This window comes from Anas platyrhynchos, chromosome 22 (genome assembly GCF_047663525.1).
Source record: "Anas platyrhynchos isolate ZD024472 breed Pekin duck chromosome 22, IASCAAS_PekinDuck_T2T, whole genome shotgun sequence".
NCBI lineage: Eukaryota > Metazoa > Chordata > Aves > Anseriformes > Anatidae > Anas > Anas platyrhynchos.
In genome coordinates this window covers 1,583,165-1,607,695 of record NC_092608.1, presented here as the reverse complement: position 1 = coordinate 1,607,695, position 24,531 = coordinate 1,583,165, and the positions used below count along the sequence as shown (strand labels likewise).

The following is a 24,531-nucleotide window of genomic DNA, read 5'->3' as shown; positions in this document are numbered from 1 at the left end:
GCCTGGAGCCAGGGGACCCCCTCCAGCCCACAGCACAGACACAGCAGCCAGGAGCGACACCTTTTCAGGGAGCTGCAGGCTCTCCCTGCCAGGACGCATCCCTAGCGCAAATCAAACACGCGGAGACGCGAGCCTTGACAGTTTAATACAATAAAGCCAAGGTCACCTTTGGCCAGCCTGATTCACCAAGCAGCCGGTGCCAGCGATGGCTCGCGGCGAGGTTCCTGCTTCTTGCAGTGCCAGAAGCAAACTGAAGCTGCAGGGGCAGGCAGAGCGCTCACCTCCCCGGAGAGCCCTGGGGATGGCCCAGCCAGAGCTCCTTGCTCTGAAAGCAAAGTGCTTCAAGGCAACCCCAGATTTCCTCTGAATGCTGCTCGTGTCTTTGACAGGAAACCTATCCACTGCTGCCCCACAGTCGTTCCCCTTTGGCAAGCATAGGGGGGCTTTGTCCCCAGGGGTTCAGGATGCCAGGGATGCACTGGTCCCGTGGTCGGGTGCAGTTATTCCAATGCACTGGGCACTCCTTCGTGCTCCCCTGACACAGCAATGAAATTATAAGTGGAAAAAAGTCCAGAGGAGGGTGGATCGGCACATTATAAATCAATCCGTGGCTTTTTCCTTGCGATAGCTGTGTTGTTGCAGTTGGCAATGAGGTCAGGTCCTGCAGACAGACGTAACGTGGTGGCTCCTGCACCTTAACCTGTTCTGGCTGCCATCGTCTGATGATGCTCAATACAAAGTGGACAAAATCATCAAAGCGATGGACAGAATCACCCATGCCCCTGACTGGGGGACAGGCCTGAAGGGGGACAGAAGGGTCCTTCAGACAGAGGGGTTCACCAGCACAGCGATGCCCTGGGCTTCTTGTGCCCGTGTCATTTCCCTCACAGCTGTGGCACCAGGGTTTGGGGGGCACCTTTGGCACTCCTCAGGGGTTGGCTCTCCTCCTTGCCTCTGTCTTGTCAGTGGCAGCAACACCAGATGCCAGGATTTTAGTCACGAGCTAAGAGCTGCTGGTGTAAAGAACAGTAAAAGCAAGAACAAAACAATCAAAATCCCTCCAAATAAACCAGAAGTGTTTCTGGAAGGAGACGCACGCAGCATCTTCTGGTGCTCACTCTGCTTTGCCAGAGGATGCGACGTGGGGGAGTTTGGGAGAGGAGCCTGAGCAACAAGCAGAAATCCTAGCTGATTCACTCCCCCGAGCAGGCAGAACCCCCAGCAGTGGCTCATCAAAATGCAGGGAGAGGCAGAATATTGGGAAAAACACGTCCTTTGGGGTCTTCCTCTGCCCCCTGCCCCGCGAGCTGCACCGCGCTCCCTCCCCGGGGACGCAGCGGGTGGCTGCCTGCCAGCGTCCTGGCGGAGCCGGAGCAGGAGGGATGAGTCAGGGTTATTTTTCTCCCTCAACTCAAGCACCTATTTTGCAAATGACCCATTTCCTTCATTTACTCCCAATTACACTTCAATTGGTTCAAACAAACTGTGACAAGGTTCCTCTGGAGAACACTTGGCAGCGGCAGCTGCCGAAACAAAAGCGAGGGGCGCGCGGAGCCGAGGGCGCGCACCCACCATGTGGCCAGAGCATCCCGGCTGAGCATCCCGCTGCTCCCCGGACATGAGAGGTGTCCCGAGGGGCACGGGGCAGCCGTGCCTCCCGCAGCCAGCCTGCCCTGTGCTGTGCCGTGCCAGTGCCCCGCGCGTGCCGAGGTCAGGAGCAGCGGCGAGCCCGGCAGTGGCGGCGCAACCGCCAGCCGCACCGCTCGCAGCGGTCTTGGAGCAGCTCCCAGTGGGACACCGCCGGGAAAGATAAAAGGAAAGGCTCTAAAAATAAAGTCAAGCCAGCCCAGTGCCCGATTCCTTTGCAAACAAGCAGCTTCGGGAAGCAGACCTTCGCAGAGATGGGAGCCGAGGAAGAGGCGGCAGGGGCGCGGGAGAGCCCACGATGCAATTAAAGCTCCGCTTACATAACCCGAAACACGCAGGCAGAACAGATTGCAGGTGGCAGAGCTCTGGGAAGGATGGCATCTCTTCTGAGCAGGACACATGGATTTTAAGAAGAGCTGGATAATTTTAGACTCCGGCACATACATAAGTTGCCATATGTACTAGTATGGTTCCTTTGCATTGCATATTAATTCTGCACCCAAGTCTAGGAGGATTTCAAGGGGATGGGAAATGTTTTTCCCAAGAGCGTTAACCACAGCAGAGCTGTGGGGACGGGACCTGACAGGTAACTGAGATGATTTCTTGGGAAGCCCTACAGCGATACCCACTAGAATAAGGACTAATTTGTCTCTGTTCTTACTTAGCAAATATATCAAATCCTTTCCTCCGGGCCTTCAAGGAAATATATAGAACCGCACAAAGCAAAATCGATCAAGACTATCCAATCTGCAAGATAAGGTGTTAACGGATGGGGTGTTCTGGGATGCGGGAACATCCCGAAAGGGACAGCACCTGAGGGAGTGCGGCAAGATGACAGAGAGAGAAGGCGACGAAGAGCAGAGCATTATTTTAAACACCGCCGTAGGAACCCGACCCGTCTGGAGGAAAGGGACCTGGAGAATAAAATCGATAGCTCATAAAGCAAAATTACCCTTCCGCCTTCAGCACAGGCAGCCTGTGATGTGCTCAGCCCTGAGTGCATAACTCAGCTCAAGGACTGGGCCCCCAAAGCCCCGAGCTGCCGGGGCAGCGGTGGGACCGAGCTGGCAGCAGCAACGCTCCCCCTTTATTTATTTTATTTTATTTATTTGCTCCCCCTGCGGCGTGGCTCTGGCTGCTGCTGCTGATCCCACGGGAAGCAGCAGCAAGGCAGAATCCTTCCCCACATCAGCGAGGATTTGCACAGCCAGGAGCCAGGAGCTGCCTCGCTCTCCCCTTGCTCTGCTTTGTCTTTTGGAGGAAAATCAGCCTGACTTCTTCACACAGGCACCTTCACTCCTGGGTCCCTCAGCCAAACCCGTCACTTCGCATCTCTGCGGGCAAAACCCCAGCAGCAGCGGGGGACGGCAGGACGCTGCTGCATGTGCCACCCTTTGCTCCTCATGCACTGCTCCGCTGCCTTCCTCTGAGCGCCAAGAAATGCCCAGGGACATCCCCAAGAGGGGCTTTGGGGTTGGAGAGCTCTGCCCAGGGCTGGGCATGTCCCAGGGCCAGCACCCGTGTGCACAAGGACGTGTGTCCCACGTCCAGAGCCTGCTGAGGCTGCTTCTTCTCAATGGAAAACTGTCTCCTCCTTCACCATCACACTTCCACACTTTGTTTCAACACAAAATACATTTGCATGCTGATTTGCTCAGATTTTTTTTTTTTTAATTCTTACTAAAAATCCTCCCATTTTTTAAGGGTTTTTCCGTTACTTTACAACCAATAAAAAATGAGAGAAAAAAAACAAATTTTCCTGAGGAAAGCCAGGCAAACCCGCTGCTCCCCCACTGCTGCTCCCCCCGCAAGGAGGTTTTTCCTAGGGGAGTGTAAACTTTTGGCACATTCACGGAGCATCTGGTGACCGCGGGGTCCCAGCGCACGGAGGTGAGCTTTGGGCAGGGGCTGCCGGCACCCAGCTCGGCCCCGCTGAAGTCCCTTTTTCCTGGCAACAATAAGGCTGAAAACATTTTAAACCACACAGGGCTGCCACCACCTCATTACGGAAGCAGGTGGTCATTTAATGCCACGCTGAGACCCGGAGCAGCAGCCAGGTTATTGCTGGGTCCCGGCACGGCGCCGCCGCTCGGGTGCAGCCAGCTGCAGCTGCACGGAGCAGGGACCTCCTCCCGGCACGGGGACTGCAAGCACTTCACTGTTACAAGGCTTTTACTAGTAAATTTGACGCAGTGACCATTTAACTCGAGGGTAATTACAGGAGAAGTATTTAATGGAATTGAAAGTGTGTCCAAACCCCCGTGCTTCTGCTAGTGCAGCAGAATTTAATGTGTCGCATGCCAGGAGGGAAAGCTCTTCAAAGGCGCTCTTTGAACCCTTGGAAATGCTGAAATATGGCTGGGATTTTCCATTCGCACACCGTCCTGCTGAGCACTGCTCTCACCTGGGACTGCTCCCCCCCGAAGCACCAGGCTGGCATTTCCAGGTCCCAGCCCAGCCCCCTGCCCCACCACGGAGCTGCCCCAGCCCCAGCTGCTCAAATCTGGCACCAGAGAAATCCCTTTAGGAGAGATCTCGGTGTTAGGTTCCTTGTTTTGGAGAACAGGACACACAAATTTATGGAAACCCACCTCCAGCACCCACACGGGCAGCAGCCGAGGGACTCGCCTGTTCAGACGCACGGACAGGAGGCATGCATCAAACTGGAAAATGGGATTTTGAGTTCCCAAAATCAAGGGGAAAAAAATCCAATCTTCTCAAAGCAAGCAAATGCTTGGACACTTTTTGCTGCTAAAGTGTTGCTAGGACACTTCTTTTTTTTTGTATGTTAAAGACCATATATTTGCTACCAAGATGAAAGTGCTGGATTTTGGCCTTTCTGTCCACCTTTTGAAACAGCTCCTGGACAGCTCTGCATCAACAGAATTAATTCCACGAGAAAATCCATTTGAGACTAATGTGTCGCTACTGCAGGAGTGTGCAATGGCAGCGAACAGGAGATATAAGCTCTTAATTAAAAACAAAGAGAACCTCTATCCCCCAAGGCCTTTATTTCAACAACACTGGTTAGGGAGACCATATTTTTCATTTTCCCAATAAAAACAGCTACGAGCCGCGGCTCTTTGAAGACCCTCATCAAGGCCTCTAAGCTGCATGAAATTAAAAAAAGAGGAAACAGCTTCATTTTGTTTTGCAGCGTATAATCTTGAGTTACCGTTGGCGGCAGAAAAACAACAGCTGCTCCGAATACCTGCTCCATCTCAGCCAGGAGAGCTGCAATTAAGCACCTAAGTGCCTTCCTGCACGCACGCCCGCTGATTGCCTCCCCGAGCTCCGCCGCTTGCTCCTTCTCCCCCACCCTAACCCTAATTACGACCCTGAGCCCCTGCTCTCCCCCAGCAGCTCGTGGGTGACTCCTGGTGAGATGCTGGCTGGGGGCAGGAGCCCTGAGGAGCCCCCAGGCTCTGCTGGCACAGGGGGAGCACAGGAGGAGCGGGGGGCACCGAGGGGCTGCCGGAGGTGGGCGCAGGGCACGGCGTGAATGGCACGAGGTGAGCTGGGGAGGGAAGAGCTTGATTGCAGCCCGCAATTAGACACACGAGGTCAGGCCCTGCTGCCTCTCGTTCATCAATCAGAGCATCACCTCCGGTCAGGGAGAGGCCATCAGAAACAGGCAGCAAAAAGGAACCGGCTCAGGAGAGCAGCTGAAGAACTTAAAAAGAGGGAAACGATGAAAATGCAGACGGAGCCGGTGCCTGCGGGAATTATTCCCCAGCCAAAATAACCTCCTAAGTCATTTCCACAGCGAGTTACCGTGAAAGCATCAAAACCCATGCAGAAGCCACAAAGCCCGTGTCGTCGCCCTGCTGCTGCTCTGCCCGCATTCAGCTTGGAGCAGAAGCACATCAGGCAGCCGGTCACGCTGCATCCTCCAGCCTGACCGGCAGCCCGGAACCCGCTGCCTTAAATAACCGAGAGAGCAGAGGATTTCTCGCCGTTGGCCTGGAAACTATCGATGGTGCTTGGCCTGGTTCCTCGCCTGAGTCCTAGCAGGCTGAGTCCGGCCAGAAGCCGGAGCCTGCAGCCACGCCACAGCAGAAGGGAGGCAGCAGAAACGTGGTCCCCGCTCCAGGGTGGCCAAGGTTTGGGCACCAGACCCCTGGGGATAGCAGTGGGCCAGGCAAAACCGCCCAGCAAGTGCCCAGGGACACCTCCACGCGCACCCCCAGCATCCCTGCCCTCCAAGTCCCCAGGGCTCCACAACAGCCCAGGTTAGCGCCCGATCCCTTATTCCACTTCTGAGAAACTTTATGGCTCCGCTATCCAGCCCTCGTGACCTTCACGGAGAGTTTGGGGAGAACTGGCTTGGTTTTAGAGGCATGACGGCTCCCCCAGCCCCCTGAAAGCACACGCCGCGGTGCGCCACGCGGAGATGCGCCCCAGATCAGCCCCGCCGAGCTGCTGGCTTTGTCCTTCTCACCTCAGTGACGGAAGTAATAGGGCTGCAGCATTAATGCTCCCAAGACGCGTGCTGCTCCTGATCCCCAGAAGTCTCATCTAGCCTGGAAAAATGCCTTTGGATAGAAAAATTCAACGGGGAGAGTGGCGTGACCGTTCCGTAGCAATGGCAGCCACAAATAGCCTTTTCCCAGTGGGGATCAGCGTGATTTTGCCATAATTCTACCCACGGTGCTGCTTAATAGCTTTTAAGAAAAATAATCTCCGATAAACGAGAGGGCTGACCCGGTGTGCTGGGAAATGTCCTTGGCTCGGCTCCTGCTGACACCTCAGCCCCTCGCAGAGCAGAGCAGAGCCGGGGCTGTCCCGGGGATGCTGCGCTGCGCCCCCAGCCCTGCTGGGGAGCCCCCGGGGCCAGGGCTGCGAAACCACCCCCATCAGCTCCGAAACCCTGCCGAGGGAGCACCAATAATCCCCGAGCTAAAGCGCGGCTCTTCAGCAACCAAAAGCTACGGCTCCTGGAGACCTCCTGGCGTTTTGAGTGGGACCGTGGAAAGGAGCAGAACATCCTGCTGCTGCTCGGAAATGCTCGTGCCAAGAAAGAAGATCCTGGAGGCTTACGCTAAAGACACGGGGACTTATCTGCTCAGGTGTTACAGCCAGTATCACCAAGCAATAAATATTTCTGAGAGCAGGAGAGGAGCGTTTCTGGCTCATTTAGCCACACGTGGGGGAAGGCACACGAGCACGCCCAACATCTGCTAATCCCGGGGAAAACAGCAGCCCCTTCTCCCTCGTCAGAGAAGGCTCAGCTTTTTTTTTCAGGTCCTCCACCCTTAAGGAAAACCGAGCTGTTGTGCAGCTGATGCCCGGCCTTAAGAAGCCTCCTTAGGAAACCTTGCAGGACAAGCACCAGCCCCGTCTCTTGTGCCTCGCCGGTGCCCCTTGGTGCGGCACCGTGGGCCCCCGGCTGTGCCAGCAAGGAGACACAGACCCCAGGCTGGTGGGGACACGGTGGCCCTGCTCACGCTGCTGGGGGGGACACACATCAACCGTTCCTCTGCGGTAACAGGGGAAGAGATGGATTTTCCTGATTTTTCTCTTTCCATGGCACTGCCCAGCCCCGCCGCTGGGCACCAGCCCCGATGAGTCCTCCTGCAGGAGTGGTGGTCGGGCTGCCCAACAAAACGCCCCTTGCCTCCAGCTCAGCAGAAGCTATTTTAGGTTTAGAGAAGAAATTTCAGTTGAAAGCTTGATAATCCTGCGGAATTGATGGGTTTCCCATCCAGTCCTCAGGACGGGAAGGGAGGAGAAGCCCATCCTTGCCAGAGTCCCCATCCCCAAATGCAAGGCCAGGAGAGGGGCAGGGATGCAGCCCCCCCCAGCACATCCCAGCCCGTGCTGGCTCTGTCTCCCAGTGACCCGGTGGGGCAGGGCCAGGACCAGGGGACACGGGCACACCACCTGCGGGTGCTCGCTCAGCAAACGCCCCCCACCCCAGCCCCTCCATCGCTGCCCCCGCAGGGCCGAGCCTGCGGCAGCTCCTGACACCTTTGCAGGCGGATCAAAGCAGCAGCTCCCCCCCGGCCGCCCAGGGTTTTCTTTTAAACGCATTTTATCTTTAATTAATTCCTTTGAAGCCTTTCGCACGCGCTATCTCATCGCATCCAGCGCCCCCTCTCCCGTCCCCTCTGTTTGAAGGCAGGGTCACCTCCCTGCAGGGAGGCGCCCGTCTCCGCGCCATCATTTATCCACGCTGCGCTCCCAGCAGCGTGCAGGGAGGGGGTGCTGGGGGCAGCCGCCAGCTCAGTGCCACTGCTGGTGCTCTGGATGCCCACGCAGCCCCACGCCACCCCACGACCCCATCCATGCCCCAGGGGGTGCCCACTGGCACCAACACCAAGAGCACGCCACGCGCAGCGCACGGTGCCAAATTCAGGGCGCAGCGGCCATCAAACAGCCATTAAGAGCAGCAGACGGCACATAAAGCCTCCTGCCTTATAAAGCACTTAAAGGTTTAATTAAAGATGGCTTTATTCTAATAATACCGAAAGGAAGGCCTCAGACAACTCCGCGAGCGCAATTCATGCTTAAACTTTGACAGCCCCTGATTCACGCTTTTCCTTTTCTTTTTTTGGCTGAGCCAGTAGGAAGAGCAGATCCTCGCTCCTGCGGAGGCCAGCAGCCCGCAGACAGCACCGCGCCGCCGCGGCGACAAAAGCTCTGTTACAACCTTTGCCTCCCGCAGCACGATGGAATTTTAATTATTTCGCTCCTTACATGCTCCGTCGTAAAATGAATATGACAGCCCCCGAAAAAGGAAGCACATTTTTGAAAACCATAAGCATAAACTACGCATGGGTGAACATATTGAGTCCCCATCTGACTGCCATCAGCACTCTTGCCAGGCGCTGAGCAGACATAGGTGGCACAGGGATAAACACACCTGATTTTCAGTTTACTTGCTACAAAAAACAGCAAAAAAATCTTGCACGATAACACCCACCACAAACAGAGCCGCGCTTTACCTCCCTTTTTTCTTTTTTGGACACCAGCAGCAATCACTTGTCTATCTTTTCTCCTCCTAAGCAGGATTTTTGCTATTCCACTGAAATTTTTAGGCTTGTTTTTCTGCCGGTGAGTCACATAAAGATTGTTTCTTATTATTTTTTTCTCTCTTCTTAACCAAGAAGGAGTGGGGCGAGAGGAAAACCTGAGCAGGATTGCTGTAATTGCTTGCCTAACCAAATACCACTACGTTTGCTGAAGTGTGGGAAGCGGTGCTGTGATGGGAGCCGAGCGTGCAGGTCCCCACCACATCCGATGGCTGTGCCCATGTGAGTGATGGCTTCTCCTACCATCTAAAATCATTTCTGGAGAGAATTAACATTCCCCTCCCAGTCACTTTGTTGACTCACGTCCCCCTCCTCAGCCGTCATCCCACACCAAGGGAAGGAGAAAGCTTTTGTCCCCCAGAGCGTGGCGGCTCCCTGTGGGTGCGCACAGGGAGGGCAGCAGGGGGAAAAGCAGTGCTTCCACCAGTGCCACGGCAGCTGATCCGCTCTGACTGCATACGAAACCACACAGGACAGCAGCGAGGGTGCTGCTGGTGGGCTGGGAGCTGGTGGGAGCCCCTCTGAAGGTGCTGGCCCCGGGGAGGCTGAAGCCCCGCAGCCTCCGAGCGCGGTGCCTCCGCACCTCGCCTTCCCGTACCGCCGGTGGTGCCACTGCTCTGGGCTGCAGGACGGCGATTTGTGATGTTCACTGAGGCACATCAAGAGTACAAACAAGTTACCTAATCCTAATTTGTAGCCATATGTTTTTCCAGGCAGAGAACAAACACTTCCAGCCGCCAGAGCTTATGTAACGGAGAGGAGCAGGGCTCGCACGACGCATGGGCTTCCACGTGCGCGCCGCAAGCACCGTGGCCAGTGCTTCAGGGTGCTGCTGGCCACTTCCCTGCCACGGTGAAGGGCCAAGTGGGACCCTGGTTCTGCCGACACGCTGCTCCCAACCTCCTGCAGCTCCCTCCTGCCATTTCGTGCTCAAAGGGAAGCATGGAGCAGCGGGATCCTGGCAGGAGCCATCACCCTGCAGCCAGGCTGGCCATGGGGCAGCAGTACAGGCTTTAAGAGGTTAAATGCCTTTTTCCTTGGTGTCCTCCCTGCCCCAGCAGCAGTCCTGGTGGAGATTTTGGTCGTCTTCTTGCACGCAGCCGCAGCACAGGAGTTTCTTCCTCATCCTGAGCCTTGGTGCCTGGTGCCGGAGCCTTCCCCCCGAGGAGCTCACCAGGGCTGCTCGCTCTGACGAAGCAGCCTCCTCGCTGGGATTTGATGTACAGCAAGAAAGGGCTCTGCGCTCACCTCCAAGACCTCGCTGGGTGCTTAGCATGGATAATGGCAACAAAAGCAAATTCGGAGCTCAGGCACTTTTCAATTTAGGGCGGATAGGCTGAGATAAGAAGGTCCCTTAGCCCGGGAAAGGAGTTTATTGTATCCACCACTCTGGGGAAAGATCATTAACAAAAGCTCTGATCCTGGAAAAGCCCCGATGGGAGCTCAGAGCGGCAGTGGGAGCCCCCAGGGAGCTCCCCACTCACCGGGGCCGTGCTGGAGGCTGTGACTGGGGCCGGGCGATGCCGCAGCATGGGGCCGTGAGGCTCAGCATCCCGCCAGGGACCTCAGGCTGCCGGTGGTTTGTGCTGGGAATTATCGATGCTCCCCAGCTAATTCATCCAGCTGATTCTAACTCTACTTATTTATTCATTTATTAGCAAAAAGATGCGTGTGGGTTGGGCGATTTTTCGCCACCACAAATAACTTCAGGTTAGGAACATCATTCTGGTTGGTTTTCCCCTTTCTCCCAAGCAGGGCGTGCTAGATAAATTCATCAGGATTACGATCAGATCGTAAAATTCCTTTTCGTTTTGACTAGAAAATCACCGTGGGCTAAAAGCGGTCAATGCACAGTGAATATATTCTGTAAACTGTACAACAGTATCCCACAGTTTAATACTGGTAATAACAAATATAATTTGAAATAAATGGGAACCTGCTTCCTCATCCATGTCCGTGCAGCAAATAGTGCTGGTGGAACGCATTACAGTAACTGAGTGCTGCACTAAATTTGATTACGGAAGATGGTTTGTGGATGTGTACTGATAATAGGAAGAATACAGCAAGCTGCTAGAAAATGTCTCAGATAAAAGTGATGAATCAGAGCTTCCATTTGTTTCCCGAGCGCTCATTTGAAATCGCTCATCTCGGAGTTGGGCGGCGTTTCCGCACTGGCAGCCCGTGCCACGATACCCCTGTGCCAGGATCCCCTGGCTCTGGATCTGCCATCCATCCCCTGTGAGATTTTGCCATGCACCAGGGCTCGGTCGTGCCGCTCAGCACTGCATCCAGACCCCAGCATTGCCTCCGCTACCCAGGGCTGTTTCAGGATGGATCCAGAGCAGAGCGCAGCACCCAAGCCGTGATGCACCCCAAGCCTCTGGCACATGCAGAGGAGCCAGGACAGATGGACAAATCACCCCAAGTGGCCAGACAAACCACCCCAAATGGCCAGAAAAACCACCCCAATCAGCCAGAGAACACTGTTGATCCCTCTCCGTGGTCAGGCATCCCCCGGCACTGTGGCACAACACAGCACACCCCTCCCCATGGAACAGCAGGCGCTGTGCTCGGTCCCCGGACAGTACCTGAGGTGTCTCCCAGGCCGCGGGGTGGGCGGGCGTCCTTGCCACCGCTGCTGTGGCCGGCGGCCGGCTCGGCGGTGCTGGGGCGGCCGGGGCTGCCTCGGGGCACCTCGCCACCGGGCGTGGGAGCCGGGCTGCTGGGGGGCGGCGCGGCGGCGGCGGTGGTGGCGGCGACGGTGGTGGCAGCGGTGGTGGTGGTGGTGGCGGCGGTGGTGGTGGCGGCGGTGGTGGTGAAGGCGCCGGGCAGCGTGCTGCTCTCCAGGGAGTCCTCCTCGCCCGTGGGGCCCCAAACGATGACCTCGGGCAGCGCCGTGGGCCGCCCGTCCCGGGGGGCGAAGCCGCGGCCCCGCAGCTGCCTCCTGGCGCGGGGAAGGGGGACGGGGGGTGGCCGGCGGGAGCGGGGGGCGCAGGGCCAGGGGGGGACGGGGCGCCGCGGCTCCTCGGTGCCGCCCATGCCCCACAGCGCGCCGCGGGGCAGTCTGTGCCGGTGCGCCGGCCGCGGTGAGAGCCGGACCCCGACGGGCTCACAGCTGGCGAGGTCCATGGCGAGGTGGAACATGGCTATCAACATCCAAGCATGGCTTCCTAGCGGGCAACCTGACCTGCAGACAGACAGTGGAGCGTGTTAGAGAGAGGAAGAGCACGGCGGGCACAACGGACGGCTTTCCGCGACCCCCTTCCCAAGGTGGGGAGTGAAACCCTGCAGCCCAGCCACGTCCAACCTGGTGACATCCCCCAGCCCCATCAGCACTGCGAGGCAGCACTCCCCCAACAGCAATGCAGGATGCCCCAGGCACCCGCTCCCCTTCTCACTGCCAAAGCGGGACGGCTCAGATCCTGAGAGTTACGCAAAAGGCACAGCTGCAGCAGGGAGAGCAGCCATGGATGGACGTCCTTCCATCCCCAACACTGAGCAGCCATCGAGCTGGCCCAGGGGACGTTTCCATCCCTCATTTCAGGGGTTTGAGGTGCGCAAAAGGCTCAGGTGAGGCGGGAGGAGGTGGAGGACATGTGTGTGCACCGCAGCCTGCATTTGATTGCACAGAGCTCGGGAACCCACTGGCACGAGCAGCAGCCGTGCCGCGCCGGCACCGAGCGCCGGATGCGATCTCGCCTCGTGCGAGCCCACGGCAGGCGGCGGCGGCGCTAACCAGTCAATGAGTTAGTGAGGGAGAGCGCACGAACGCTCGCTTCGGCGTGTGTAACCCACTTCTTATTAATCAGGTCGCTGTGACTCAAAAGGAGCAGCGATTCCCCGGGCGCGGGGAGGGCTGGGTGTGCGCCCGCCGCGCGGGATGCGCCCGCGCTGCTCCTTCCCCTGGCGAAGCCCCCGGCGCGGCTGGGAACGACAGGCAGCCCGCTTCACTGCGCTCCTCGTGGATAAACGCAATCGCTGGAAATCGCACTGAACTGTCAGCAGGTTAATTATTTTAAATTTTGCTTTGATGTAAAGTGCCACCATTATTTCATGTCAAACCTCTCTTTCTTTCTCGGTTACATCTTACCGTGAGAAGCGCTGCTCTAGCTCGTGCCTTCCCCTGTGATGCTATTTCACGTGAAGCGCAGTGTTTCACGGAAGGAAAACGCCTGAGATATGCAGGGCTTTTTGCTTTTTCAGAAAAAAAAAAAAGGAATAGGCCAAAGCCCAAAAATCTTTACTCTGTTTTATTCGGCTTTTACACAAGAAAGACTTTTGTCGAACTCAGCAGGAGTTAATGAGAGCTTTATATGGCTAAATAGACTAATCCTCCACAGCACTGTACCCCGTAAAGTCATTGGGAGCACTACAAAATGTGCATCTGGTTGACAGAAGAATTGTATACTCCCTCCGTGCGTGAGCAAATGAAGCCAATGGAGATGACCTGGATACTCTGAGGCACAGTCTTTTTCTGCTCAAAGCATTTTTCTTTTTTCTTCCTAATTGGCTATTTTTTCAGAGCATAACAGCATTTATTTTGGGGAGGAAAAAGGCGATGCACGGAGAGAGCGCAGAAGGAGAAAGGGAAGAGCCAGCAACAAACAACATAAACCAAAATAGTTCAGGCTGGGGGAGGAAAAATTTCAAGATGTTAAAAAAAAAGGCACACAAAATACATTGTTGGTGCATTTTTTTTAGAGGCCAGCTGGGCCGGGTGCAGTGCCCCACCCAGGCAGCACCATCCCCCCAGGCACGGCTGCGCTGGGGGCACCGAGATCTCTTTGCTCCTGCTGAAACTGCCTCTGCCTTGGGTTCTGCGTGGGGGTTCTCACCCTGAGCTAGCTTCGTGGCCCTGTCCCCGGTGAGATTTTGGGAGCCGAGCCACATGCTAACCCACGGGGCAGAAGTAATCGGATTTGGGCACAAAGAACGTCCCCACGTGCTGTGCGCCAGCAGCTCCGCGGGCAAAGCCGGTGAGCAGCCAGGAGGTCGGGCTTCCTGCGAGAGCATCACACGTGGGATCACCTTAGCAATATTCACAGCCCTGCTGCCACCCCAGCCAGGCTCAATTTCAGCCTCCGCCTAGCTCCTGAAGTGATCTGAAATTTCTCCTTGCGAGGAAGGAGGGGTGCCAGGCACCTCCCCAGCACCAGGCGCACCCCGAGCAGCGCGCCCACAGCACCCATGCGCGCACATGCGCACACCAAAACCTCTCCGCTGCCGGGCTGCTCCTCCAGGAGAAAGCAGTGCAAATGATGCACTTTTATTAATAGCCACTGAATGAGGAGAAGGAAAATGAAACCAGCCCAAACTCGGTTGTCGCTGAATCCCAGCTGTTGTCTTTTAGCTTCTCAAAGACAAAATACCGGTCCTCAGTACTTGGGATTGGCAGCTCCCCGAGGAAAGCAGATTTTTCCCCTCATCCCATTTCCTCCTGCTTGCTCATGACATTCTCAAGTCTCAGCAGCAGTGGCACAGCCCCAACACTCCGCGGCACCACGGCTGGCTCTGGCCAGCCCTCAGCTCGTGGGGCTTGGCTCCAGCGCAGGCTGTGCCCGAGCACCCCGGGGCTGCTCCCTGCAGCGTGGGGAGGACGCGGGGAAGATGCAGCGCACGGCACACGGCCCCCGCCTCCGGGTGGGTCACGCAGAAACCCCGCACCCAAGCACGGTGCCACCAGGTGATGCCCAAAAAGGGGGTGTCCCTCGCTCCTGGCATCGCTCCCCAGGCTTGGTCTGGCCCCCAAGCCTCTGGTGATGGGCAGGGACATCCAGGGCTCCTCTGGGGCAGCGCGAGGCTGTCCCCAGCAGCACCCCAAGGGTGGCGGGGTCACCTGCCTGCCGCAGCCTTTGGGGCGATGCCAGCCATGGCCCCAGCTGCCCGCCGGCTGGCACGGCCCCAGGCACGGCTCCTGGGGGGGGCTGCCAGTCCGGTCAGCTCACAGCAATCGTGTGTGGCACGCGATCTTCTGAGGGTTTTGCAACGACGGAGGAGAGAAAGTGTCCTTCAGCACAAACAGCAGCGAGTGGGAGTCGGCGTCGTCCAGGCAACGCAGCGCCGTGCGCGCACAGCAGCGCTGGGGATGCGGCAGCGAGCGGTCCCATGGCTCCAGTGGGAGCAGCCCCCGTCCCCCGAACAGGCTGGGGGCTGCAGCTCGCTCCCCCCATATCCCCCAGCCCCAACCCAGCCTCCTGCCAGCGCTGAAGGTGACAGAAGTGTCCCATGGGGCAGCCTGGGGACGTATCCATCTCAGAGTCCTGTCTGGCCCTGGTAATGGGGTGTCCAAAGCCCGGGCGATCCTGCAGGAGCCCGATGCTCCCGGGATGCTGCCCCCAGGGACCCCCTGTGCTCACCCACCCCAAGCCGGGTGTAAGCCCCTGCTCAGCTCTCAGGAGCTGTGAGCAGAAAGTCGCTGCTGGTCGCAGGCGGCTGAGAGCAACTCGCTGCTGGCGCAGCTATTCCGAGGCACGGCCCTCGGAGGACTTAGGATCTTTGCTGATGCATCAAATGGCACAAATCCTCCTCCGCCTGCACGCCCTGCATCTCGCCAGGCGGAAAGCAGAGGGCAGAGGAACAATAACTGCTCGCAGCACCCGCAGGAACTGACTGCTATGTGTGCTGACGGCTGCGGCACCACGACCTGCACAGGGACCGGCAGGGTCCCTTACACCGCTCACCGCAGCCTCGGGAGCCCGGGGCTTTGACTATCCACAACCCCCTCCCTCACCCTCTACGATTTGCCTCATTGCAAAGAAAAGTAGGGAAAAGCGTGGGCGATTTTCTCCTTTCCCTTCTTGGAGGTGAATGAGAGCGTTATCCTGAAACGTCCTTCAAACTCCAGGGAAAGTTCAACAAAACTTGGCAAGGCGGTTCGGCAAAGAAAAGAGCAGCGGAGAGGTTTGAAACCACCGAATCCCTGCTTTGCCTCCTCGCCCAGGAACCTTTGTTCCCCTGCACCACAAATCCGCTCCCGTGGCTTAATGGATGGTGAGCAGGCCGTATTTTCACGCCGTAAGAGAAACTCCTACAAATATTTACACGCGCTTAACGGCGAGTACAGGAGCAGCTGACTGAATTCAATGAAACCGCTCCGATAATTACAGTGATTGCACGCGGGGCCTGCGGGGACCATTGACCACCACCGCAGCACCCAGCCGAGCTCTGCCCCCGCAGACCTGCTGGGGCCCCGCAGCTTCGGGAGGAGAAGGGGAGAAGGAGGCGGGCGTTCCCGTGCTTTGTAATTAGTTGTGAAATTACTGGTGTCGGTACGGCGGAGGCAAAACTTGGGTTAAACACTCCAACGATTACATGCCTGTTATGCGGATTTTAATTAGGTTTCCTTGCAGCTTGGCAGCGCAGGAGGTGTGGTGATGGGGTCCTGGAGGAGGTGGGCTCTGTGGGCACATGGGGAAGCACGGGGGCTTTCTGAGCCCTCATCCCCAGGGCACTGATGGCACTGGGACGAGCACAAGGAGGCGAGGTGCCGGTTTCTCCTGAGCATCATGCCCAGCAGACGACCACCCACGAGCTCCCAGAGCCATGGCAGGGCAGGACCTTGGCTTGGAGGGGCAAAGGGGGTGCGAGCCCCTCTGGGACACGCAGGATTTCATCCCGGCACGCTCCTCTCCGTGCAGCATCCCCATTTCCAGAGGGCGATTCTCCCCCACAGCCCCCAAATCAGCCCCGCATCGCCCCAGCAGCCTGGAGGACAGGTTCTCCAGAGCGAGTGAAATGGGACCGTTAGCCAGAGCTTAATTTCCTGGCAGAAATAAAAACACACAAATATTTAGTCATTTGTTTTCCTTCCCTTTTCCCCTGCTCTTTTAGAAAGGGACAACTCAGACGCCAACAACAAACACCGAGATTAAATCCCTCAGCTGGGGGCACAGCAACGAGGGGGAGAAACCAGCAGGTTGTGCACTTTGAGCTGAGCTCAGGACAGCCTCACTCCCACATCGCAGCCCCCAGCCCCAAGCACTGCAGCCCAGGCATCACCCAGAGCACCCAGACGAGCCTCACCGCTCTGCTTTTGGACCTGGGGCTGGTGCCAGGTTTGGGGACATTTTGGGGCACCTGGGCTCCTGCCCCCACCAGGGAAGTTTGTTCCTTCCTGGCTGGCTGTCTCCCAGCCCAGCCTGGCAGAAGAGCCCAAATCCCGTGCTTGTGGGGATTTTCTCTCTCTCACCTCCAACGACTTTGCTGAGCACCTTGGGAGCAGAGCTTGGCTCCGTTTTCAAGGTGACGGCGCTACCGGCGCGGACGGTGCTGAGAGCATTCCTTACAGCCCCCCTGCCTGCCCTGCGTGATGCTTTCTCCCCAGCACGAAAATCCCTTTGTAAATCCTCTCAGATGCAGCCATTTGCTTTGAAGGGCAGGGGAGCTGGCACTTCAGAAGCAGATTAATTCGAGGGGGCACGGGGCTCTGATCTCGCTGCGCCCTCGTGCTGGGAACGTTGTGCCGGGGACACCGGGGAGCCTCCTCCTGGGGCTCTGCCCATCAGCTCCTGCCCGTGGGGCACGCCAAGGCCGTTCCCAGCCCCTTCCGAATCTTCATTTACAGCCAGAAGTGCTGAGCATTTTGTGAATCGAGCACACGCAAGAGAAGTGCTTTGCTCATTCGTATTCCCGGAGTGTGGACGAACCCCAAGCCCAGCATCTCTCTGCTCTGCCATTGCCACCTCTGTTCCCAGGCCTCCCTCACAAACACCTGAAACAGGGGGCTGGCAGACCCGCTCCCAAATTCCCCTCGAGCCCCTTCCCAGCTTCCACAGGGAGGGTGAGGTGCTGCTTTCTGCATGACGAAGCTGGACGCAGCAGCACAGCAGTCTCCAAACACGATATGGAGTTTGGACAGCAATGTGTGTGAAAAACAAGGCACATAAAGGAAGATGAGAGCAGGCAGGATAACCAGAGTAACCCCCCCTTTCTGTGCCCTCCGTGCACGTTATTTTGCATTTCTATCTGCAGAGACAGCCTGGCACGAGCGCCCCAAGGGCAGAGAGAGCTGCAGCAGTGATGGGTCCAGCGATGTGATGGGGCGCACTGCCCGGGCACCCCTGCGGCTCGGTGCCACCTTGACCTTGCCATTTCTCCTGCCTGCGGGGTGTGGGGTGTCAGCACTGCCCCTGGTGACAGCCGGGTCTTTCCCAAGAAGCTGCCATCGGGGCACAGGGTGGAGGCTGTGGTTGTGCTGTCCCAAAGCCCCTGAAGCCCAGCGCTGCGGGGAGGCTGCTTCAGAACTCAGCCGCTGCCAGCTCCTGGTGCCAATCACGGTGTGGGAGGGGAAGGCAGGGAGAGCCAGCGCGGCTGCTGAACAGGAGGAGGAACACGATGGGAAGGGAAAACATCTCGTACTGCTCCAAGGCAAAATGTTTTTAGGCTGCATGCGTTCCCTTGCCCTTTCATCTCCAGGTGCCACCTGACATCCTTGGGTCCTGCAGGAAGGGCACAGCCACATGGGGACAAAACCCCTCTGCGGGTCTGCAGCTCCCAGGCATGCCGGGGACATCCTGGTCCCACCGACCCTCTGGGGACAGGGACTCCTGCACCGCTGGTCCCGCGGGTGGGAGGTGGGTTAATCCAGCAGCTGCAAACCCAGGCTACGTGCTGCACGCCTGGAAATCCCTGAATTTGGTCATCTGTCAAAGCAATTAATGAGGATCAGGGCCACAGAGTGGCTTTGACAAATTGCAAAATACAAATTGTCAGCAGCTTGCAAGCCATTTGCAAATAACCCATTTCACTGAAGCCTCAAAAGACTCACTCGAGTGTGAATCTATAGGGCAGCAAGGCAGAGGTGCTGATTTGCATCCCTTTCATAAGGTACTTGTTTTCTCTCCAAAAACGGCCCCTTTCTCCCATGACTGTGGAGACACTTCACAGGCAGCCGTAAATGCAGAATAGGCTGATTTTTAATGCAGAATTATACAAATGGAACCATTCTTCCATTTCATGCCTCATGTTAGGTAATGTATTGGTGTTGCACAGGGAATCAAGGTTATGTCCTTGTTTTGATGATTTACGAACTGAGCATTTTACATCTCCAAACAGCAAGCACTACAGAGACAAAAATATTCCCACGACCGCCGGGAGGACGAGCAGGAGATGTGACAGGGCGATGCTGGCTCGTCCCAGGCAAGGTGCAGCACCCTCACGGCGCGGACCCGGGTGCCTGGCTCCAGGAGGCTTCTTTGCCAGCACAGCTCTGCATCCCACACGGGTGTTCAGGTCCCCACATGTTACAGGAATGTTTAGAAGTCCCTGGTTTTACGTGGAAACAATGCTGCTTTATCTCAGAGGGGGACATCCCTGGTTCTGTGCATGATGCTCCCTGCAGCGCGCCGACTGCCCTTTGTCGGGGAGCTACAGCTCCAAGCCATTGCCATGGAAATAGAGGAGTGCCACTGTACTCCGGGGCTGAACAGCCCCTCGGATGGACTAGGGGGAGGAAAGCAGCAAATTCCCATGCGTGGGCAGATGACAAGACACGTGTGGGCTCAGCACCATCAGGGCTCCACTGAGCGCCTGCACCCAGCACCGCCGGGAGCAGCTCCCTGCTCCGCTGCGCTCCTGGGCAAAGCCTGGACAGCGCTGTGAACCCAACCCTGCCCAGCCTGGCTGAGCTGGGAACACCTTGTCTGGAGCCCCAAATCCCTCCAAGTTAATTACAAATTTAGGAAAACATAGCTGCCAAGGTCTTTAAAGCTGGGCCTGGGAATTAAGGCACGGGAGCTGACATACAGTAGCACCTAGGTAAATTAAACGTGCCACATCACCACCTATTCATATTACAGAACTGAGCTTCAGGATTACATACTAATAAAAGTGGCATTTAAAACAATTCCTAAGTTCCTTCCCTCTCCCCTCTCCCCACAAGTAATTAAACTGACAACACTTCGTGCGGTGGAAGAGAGGGGATTTATTACAGAAGAAAATTAGCAGGGGGTGAAGCACACCAAATTCCCACCGCCAGGCTCTCGCAGCCAGGCAGACAGCACGTGCCTGCTGGAAACATGCCCCAAACCCAGGCCTGTTTGGTTTTCAGCCCCCATTTTCAAACATTTTGATGCATGCCAACAGGATGCAGGGTGCCCCACACCAAGCACCTGGGGGGGCAGGAGCGCAGGCGGCACGGGGAGCCCCCAGCAGGGCTGGCACGGGGGTAGCAAAAACCTCCAAAGATCCCCGGCAGAGCCTGAGTGGCTCTGACAAGGACACAGCAGCTGTTAGAGGCTGTTCTACCCGGCCGTGTGGGATTATTTCAGATAGGATTTGAAAAGCACTGGGGGCGGGCGGGGGAGAAGCCCGGGAAGCCAGCATGTGCCTTCAGGCAGAGAAACGTCTTCAGCAAGTTTCCGTGTAAAACCTGAGCTCCGCTATTCACCTGCTGCTGCTCTGACAAGCATCCTGCCAGCTGACAGAAAACAACCGAGACGCAGGCTGCCTGCCCTGGCGAGAGGCAGAGGCCACGGCTTCAGCTGGCAAACACCACGAGGCCAGGAGAGGGGCTCCCACGGAGCCCCCCAAGGAGCTGCTCTGCTCCGAGCTGCTCGGAGCATCGGTGCTGAGGTCGTGGGCACTGAGACCTAACCCCAGCAGGACCTGGCACTGCCCCGTGTGCGCTGCTACAGCAGCGAGGAGCAGGCTTGAGTGAAGCCAGGAGAAGCAGAGCCTGGAGGCGAGCTGTGCACGACCTCGCCTGCTTCAGCATCCCTCGGTACCCACTCCGCAGGTGTGGATGCAGCAGCAGCTCAGGAGCCAGGGAGCATCCAGCCCAGCAGATAAAGCACAGGGAAAGGTCCCTGGCTGCTGCCGGCCCCTGGAAGGTGCACGTACAGCAACGAGGGAACAAACTGGCACAGGCAGCGCCCGGGATCTGCAACCCGCAAACTCTGCCAGCGCCTCTGCCAACGCTGCCTCGAACACTGCGCGCATTTAGCGCGGCGGGGCCGGACAGTGGGGCATTTCATCAAACTGTCTGCAGTAACACTCGCCGTCTGTCCCGCCTGGACAAAGGGGTGCTGTGAGAGCTGCCTTTCAAGCTCAAACCTGCACCTGTCTCCCATTTATTTCACTCTCCCCCCAGGATTTTGCACCAGCGCTGGCTATCAGGCAGAAGCAAGAGCTCCAGCTCAGACACAACCTGCTGGGAAGTTTCTCCCAATGCCACCTCCAAATCCACCCAAAATCCTTTAGAACAGTCACAGGCTCAAGCCTCATTCTTCAGGAAAAAATACAAATACATAAAACCAAGGAAATTAGCTCTTCTTTATTGTGCCTTCCCATCTCACACTGCTTGTACTCCCATGTCCAGATCCAGCCTTGGGTAACCCAAGGGCAGGATTTCTCCCCTTAGTCCCAGCTTGGTGCTGGGGTGCCCAGCACTGGGCTGATCCACGCGGCCCCACGTCACCGCTCCTCAGTTACAAAATGGTGCTGCCAAAAGGAAGGGATGGCGACACGTGTACGAGAGCAGTAAACCCGGCGGCTTAGAGATTATCCCTAATGCTGTGAAGAATAAATAAGGACAGCAGAGTTCAGCTGCGGGCCCGGTCCCACCGGACCAGACCCTGGCACGGGGAGGAGGGCAAGAGCCCAGAGCCCCCCATGCCCCCGTGCCATGCTCCTCCAGCCCCTGGAGCTGCCAGGACGGGTCCATCAGCCTCACACGGGAACGTGCATTTCCCCCACAGCCATAAATGAAGAACAAGGTCATTCCCTGCTTCATTCACGAGCTTTCTTCCTTTTCCACATGTGTCTCCCCTGCAGAATCGATCCACGAACAAAGCAGTTTATCCAGGGAGCGCTCAGGCCTTTTAGTGCAACAAAATAAAGGCATCGGCGTGGAAAATCCAAACGTAAACCCTGAGCCCTGCAGGGGAGGCAGGAGCTGGGGTTTCCCCGGTGGCAGGAGGTGGCTCTGAGCTGACCGCACAAACTCTGCAGCAAGGATTCCCTCTCCTCCAGCCCACTCCCACAGAGGTGCAGGGATTTCAGGAGACAACGATGCCTTCAACCTACCCCATGCCCTCCATGACCCCAGATCCTGCTATGAACCACTTCTTATGGCACTTGTTACTAGCACTTTCTGCCCCATCAACAGCCACAGCCCCTGGTCCCGATGTGCTCTCCCTGACCCCACAGCTCGGGACATCTCCGTGCAGCCCCCGGGGCAGCGAGCGGCTGCTTTTGGGGCCGGGCAGGGGCCGGCACCAGGCTGCAGGGAACCCCGGCTCCCCCGCTAAATAACCGAGCACTTATCTTGTTTTCTAAATTAATGTGCTCAGGCGTGCCATTACAGCGTACGCAGGAAACACTTTGATCTAAAATAAAAATAAGATAAGTTAGCTCAGTATGCATTAAGTAGCGGCTTAACGAGTTTTAAAACAAAATAATTAAAATGGGTTCATTATACTGTTGTAACACAATACGACTTCACAGGAACGGCGCATCCGAGTTCACAGCTCTGCCCGCCGAGATATCCCAAATAAAGGCAAACATTATCACTGTGAAAAATACCCAAGGAACGGATATCTGCCAGCGGGATTTGTCGGGAACATCTCCCTGGGTGTCCCACTTCCCCCAGGAAGCCTGAACTGGGCTGCACGGCCAACGCAGTGCTCTATTTAATGGGGTTACTCCCGATTTACACCGCTGTATCCAAGAGCCAACCCTGGCTTTCTTCAGGGGAACTCCCAGGTGGCCCCGCGAGCCCACGGATGCTCAGTCTATCACGAAAGCCCAGCGGTTGTATGAGCAAATGAACAAAGGGGAAGTGTAAAGAATTTTGAAAGATCCAATAAGTGCTACAGCAATGGAGAAGATGAGAGAAATCAAACCGCTAAAAGCAGACAGACAGGTAGCTTTTATGGGGCAAGAAATACAATAAAAAATGGAAGAAGCAAAGCACGCTTTGAAAGTATCAAACGTCAATACACAGGCTGGGAGAAAGCAAGAGCAGGATCCCAGAGCTCAGCCCCACCGGGGCTGCCCTGCTCCGGGCACGGGGGCCGGCACCGCGGGAGCAGGCTCGTGGCTGGACCTGCTCAGTGGAAAAAAAAGAGAACGGGCTGAAAAGACGGAGAAAAAGCAAAACCAAAATAGAAAGCAAGGAAATAGAAATAGAAAGCGAGAATGAAATCCAGGGCAAAGACTCTTGATCCTTTCATACAGAGGTTTAAATCCCCTTTTAGCACCAAACAATTGCTTTTTCCACGGAGGAGAGCAGTGCTCCCTGCCACGGCCACCTCGGTGCGCACACAGCACCTGGCGGAGCAGCAGCAGGAGCAGCAGCAGCAGCAGGAGCGCGATCCCACAGGATAAAGGTGACCATGAGTCACCAGCGGCACTTCTCCAGCGAGCGCCGAGGAAACACTGCGCTGTTTGTGGGCACACACCCTCCGGAGGCTAATTGCCAGTGAGTCAGATATCACTGTGCTTTGCATCTCATTAAAAAAAATAAAATAAAAAATCCCCTTTGCAAGAGAGATTAAACTTTCCAAAGCGTTATCTCCAGAGGAGATGAAGGTCCCAGCCAGGCAGATCGGCAATGACAAGGAGACTTTTCTCACCCCTTGCTGCTGTCTGTAACCCTCTGCGATGCACTCCAGCTCCTGCACTCCTTCTCCTGCGGCATCTCAGCCTTCTGCGGAAGAGCAGAAAGGTGGCCCCTGCCCGTGCCCACCCCAGGTCACCCAGAAACCCCCCGTTTGCTGCTGATGTCCTTGTGGGAGCAGGACAGAAGCTCCAGCAGAAACACTTCTCTTCATTAAAAAAACAAAAAGAAGAGAAAAAAAAGATGAAACTCATCCCTCAGCATCAACACTCAGAAGAGCAACCTCGGCCAAAAGTTATTCACACCTGAAGACAGAGAGGATTAATTAGCAGCGTGCGGCGACAGCCTGAGCTGGTGCCAGCACCTCCCTGTGCCAGCAGCCCCGCGGGCAGGGCTCGGACTCACCAAGGGACCACGTCCCCCCCGGGGGGCTGCAGGGTCCCATCCTGCACAGGGCACCCTGGGCACAGCGCCCGCAAGAAACCGCCTGCAATAAGCAGCTCCATCCTCTGCCATCAAAGTGAGCAGCACTTGCTTTGCCAGCGAACGTGTCACTTTGACACAGCGAGTTCTGCATATTTCGCTCGAGAGGATGTGAAAGGAGTAGAGAGCCTCTTACAGGACCGGGAAACAAGATGATGAATAACGGCCCCGCTCTTCCCAGAGAAAACTTAATAAGGAAGCGTACGGAAGGCAGCTACTTGTGGGGAACGAGTTTATTCTTCTTGGAAGCTCTTTTGAAAATCACGCACGCCAACGTCTGGGATTGTAATGCTCTCTTTGGTTAATGCAAAGCCACTCCAGGCTCAGCTGGAGCTCGAGACGCACCGAGCTGCTCCTCCGAGGCCCCTCTGCAGGGGAAGGAGCAGAGCCCGGCGAGGGTCAAGGCACAAGTGGGAACACGGCCACGTGCTGCTGGTCCCCAGCATCAATCACCGACGTTTCATTGGGTACTTAAGTGGATGTCCTAATCCGCAGCAATTAACTAACGCTTCATTACTGCAGACGGAGCAAAGAGATGCTACCGCACCCCCAGGAGCGCGGCTGGGGTCAAGCACAGGACCACGGCAATTAGGAAAACACACCCCAGGGGGACACAACGCGAGCTGTGGGCTCGGCTGTGGGGCCAGCCCAGCCCCGGGGGACCCCACACTTCCCCCCCAGACTGGCTGCTTCCATGATCCAAGCGAAACGCGTTCCAGCGCCAACATAAATCTGCACTGCTTGCTCTCAAGAGCCCTGAGTGTCGTCTTGCGAGCGACAATCCATCAGCTCTCCCCCACCGCCCAACAA

General features: G+C 56.7%; 1 protein-coding gene across 1 annotated transcript in view; it reads right to left on the bottom strand.

The window, feature by feature from the left end:
• The window catches only part of AJAP1 (adherens junctions associated protein 1), a 48,288-nt gene that overhangs the window by 17,117 nt on the left and 6,640 nt on the right, over positions 1–24,531 (bottom strand). Inside the window, exon 2 of the mRNA XM_027443408.3 lies at positions 11,270–11,868. Within this exon, the coding sequence (XP_027299209.3) occupies positions 11,270–11,868 (599 nt within the window). The remainder of the gene's footprint in view (positions 1–11,269; positions 11,869–24,531) is intronic.